General features: G+C 40.5%; 1 protein-coding gene across 1 annotated transcript in view; it reads left to right on the forward strand.

Moving 5' to 3' along the window:
• Window positions 1-3,470, forward strand: part of LOC106808255 (galactocerebrosidase-like) — a 57,482-nt gene that overhangs the window by 3,081 nt on the left and 50,931 nt on the right. The window contains exons 2-4 of the mRNA XM_014810886.1: window positions 1,400-1,468; window positions 1,759-1,911; window positions 2,801-2,968. Coding sequence (XP_014666372.1) covers window positions 1,400-1,468; window positions 1,759-1,911; window positions 2,801-2,968 — 390 coding nt within the window. The remainder of the gene's footprint in view (window positions 1-1,399; window positions 1,469-1,758; window positions 1,912-2,800; window positions 2,969-3,470) is intronic.

Here is a 3,470-nt window from a genome sequence, read left to right on the forward strand (position 1 = left end):
CTCCCCCCGTGGAGTTAGTTAAGGCTCCCCCCGTGGAGTTAGTAGAGACTCCCCCCGTGGAGTTAGTTAAGACTCCCCCCGTGGAGTTAGTTAAGATTCCCCCGTGGAGTTAGTTAAGGCTCCCCCCGTGGAGTTAGTAGAGACTCCCCCCGTGGAGTTAGTAGAGACTCCCCCCGTGGAGTTAGTTAAGACTCCCCCAGTGGAGTTAGTTCCGATTCCGAAGGTGATGAATGTCCGACGTAGGCATGAGATGAGTCCAGTTGCCCCCTGAGTGAAAACCTTGATGTTCGTTGCTATTTGAACTGCAATGAAACAAAAGAGAAGACTGTGATCATAAATAAGAACCCTGTCTCTTTGTTAAGTCCGCTGTCTTGGAATTAGTTGCGGTCAACAATGATCACGGTCTGCACATGGAACAAAAGAATGGGTACATAGTATCAGTTACAATCCTCTATATAAAATACAATTGTTCTATAGAATTTGTTCTTTAATCCCTTCATCTTTGCAACGTGGTGGTGGCAAGGGGTCAATGGTCATTGACCATTTTCTCGGAAAGAGACCTGTTTTTAATCACCGTTGAAAAGGCATTCTACATGAGCATACATCCTTTCATCCAAAGAATCTCCAATATCTATGGAATTTTTTAATGAAAGTGCTGAATGCAATACACAGAAGATCCTGTGAAATCCTTCAATTATCTGTACGTGGTGGGTGCCAACTTAATCTGAGTGTATATCAAGGATGCTGTTAACATTTTTCTTCTCACTTTGTGATAATTGTTACTGACTAGAGAGACCAAAACAGACTGTGATCAGTTGACAAGGCTCTTCACTGATTGCACAAATGGGTCTGGTGTCGTGGGTTTGTTTTTCCTTCAAGGTCGATGTGTTTACAAGAGCCGCCCAAGGAAGGGGCCTCTAATTTTATTAATTATTATTAATTATCAGTGTTAATGATGGTGTGGCATGTTCACCACTGTTTTCAGGATGCCATAACAGGCATAACTCTCTCGGCATAAACAATGCATGTTTACCTAGTCAAACTGAGGTTGAGAGCAATGATTCATGTCTCCTTATTTCTGCATCTCAGTTATTGGAATGCTATAACGCTGGGAATCGTTACCTGCGATTCCAGCGTGGCATAAATAAGCACTACTACCTGGTTGCAGCTGACGACTTGGTAGTAAATGACTCATACGAACCTATTTATAGCTTGTTTGTAAGATATCCCATTCACTACGCAAACTGTAACCGTAAAGGAACATTCAATAATTATCCATCTCAATTTAGGGTTTTTTTCTGAGATGTTTGCCATTACCATAGTTGTATGGGTGGCCGATATCGGGTATGGTATGCAGGTAAGCAGGTAATTACGTTAACGAGGTAAAGTTTTCTTTCAGGCGACGTCTAAGCTTTTGATCAACTATCCTGAAGAGTATCGAAACCAAATCTTAGATTTCCTGTTTAAGGTAGGTGTGTTTCTAATGATTCTTCCGTATTTTTGAAAAGATGTCTAGAATAATACTTTGAAATTAAAGAAAAAACGTGTATCATTTAATGACTTCCTGTTAAATTAATAGTTTTGGTTTAAACTAACTAGACAATATCAAAATAAGTTAGTGCCGCTCTAATTGTATCTAAATTATATTTGCCATGTCTAAAAAAGTATCTTGCAGAGCAACTATTTATACTAACGCGTGACTTTGTTCACTTCTAATAGTACACGGTTATAATATCAGAAATATTGCAAATCTTTCAGCCAAACTTTGGTGCCTCTTTAAAAATCCTAAAAGTCGAAATAGGAGGAGATGGCCAGAGCTCTGATGGGGTGGAGGCATCACACATGCATACAGAACATGATGCTAACTACAACCGCGGTTACGAGTGGTGGCTCATGAAGGAAGCCAAGAAGGTGATCGGCGATCTCAGTTGATCGGCGGTGAATTCAATGTAATGTGTTACATTCACACGTCTCGTGTATTTATTTAGGAATGGTTACAACGGAGTTAAAACAAATTAAACAAAAGTTTAAATGTAGGATAGCGCAGGCTCCCGCAGATATTAATTATACCGCCTTACACTAGCCGCCCCACATAAGCAATCACCATAAACAACACACCTCATCGCTCCAAGTGATGCATAATAATAGAACGCCGCAGGTAATCACTATACACAATGCCCCTTAGCATCCGAGTACACTAATGACTCGAGGGCCGATCTGTGATGGCTAGTCCCCAGGTAGGGACTCGGCTCTCATCTTTTCCGCAGCACGGTCCAGGTTTGCCCGCGCTCCTGATCCTATTCTTTCTATACTCCTCCTTGCCACCTTTCCCTTCTACCTTCCACCTTCCACCTTCACCCCTGCCGAGCTACTTCGCGATCCACGTCTCACGGTACGTGGTTACTGATATTCGGTTACGATTCTGTGTGTATGTAGTCATCTATGTAGTATCGTAGAATTGTGCGTGTAAGGAATATTCTGTGGTGTAAAACAAAGCACAAAGAGTAGTTTTCATAATACTGTGTTTCTGTTATCTATCGACGCAACCTGACACTACCCTTAAAACGGGTGCCACTACCTCGCCTACTAAACCGTAGAACCTGGAAACGGGACGCTGAGAAGCTTCCTTAGATAAACAAATTTAAACAAAGGTTTTGAACATTCTCACACTAAAAATTTCAAATTGTCTCAATTGCACTACATCTTTAATTCTGGTAAATAAGTTGTTTCAGACTTATAATGACTAATGTATCTCTCTTGCGTATCACAGATTGTGTATGGACGTGTTTTGTTTGTACAGAGGAATGCGGACATACGACTCTATGGGCTGCCGTGGTCGTTTCCCGGCTGGCTGGCAGACAACGGGACCAACTCTCCCTTTCTTCACCCGATCCGTACCATAACCTACATCGTCAACTGGATTAAAGGAGCGAAGAAGTATCATGATCTGGATATCGATTATATTGGTGTACGTATCGTGTTCTGATTCTTATGCCAGGTCTACTTTTGAGCTGTAGAATCAGCATTAATCGCTAATACAGTTTTTAAACACAGTTCAATACTGTGTTAGTAACTGTGTGCGTGTATACTATCACTCAAATCCTCACATATTGGCAAAGCTGTAAATGTTTACTTTCAGAAATATTTGTAAATGTTTCTAAACACGCGTGTGTTGTAGTTGGATAGATTTCGGAAAGTCGAAGCAAGAAAACAGTTGTTGCCTTGCTAAGTACTTGTCCGTTTAAAAACTCAGTACTTATCAACAAAGCTAGATGTACAGATAGCTTTTAACGTAAACAAACTTATACTTGAGTATACACATGTCCATGTTATCAAAGAAATTCTAATAGAAAGTTGAAATAGAGTTTATGTCAATTTTGATAGATGGGAGCCTATAGAATGGTCCAAGTTTTGAATTTTTACTGTTTTAGTGGGAATCGATATAGGGCGTCATACATATATATATGTAT

This window comes from Priapulus caudatus, unplaced genomic scaffold (genome assembly GCF_000485595.1).
Source record: "Priapulus caudatus unplaced genomic scaffold, Priapulus_caudatus-5.0.1 Scaffold263, whole genome shotgun sequence".
Classification (NCBI taxonomy): domain Eukaryota; kingdom Metazoa; phylum Priapulida; class Priapulimorpha; order Priapulimorphida; family Priapulidae; genus Priapulus; species Priapulus caudatus.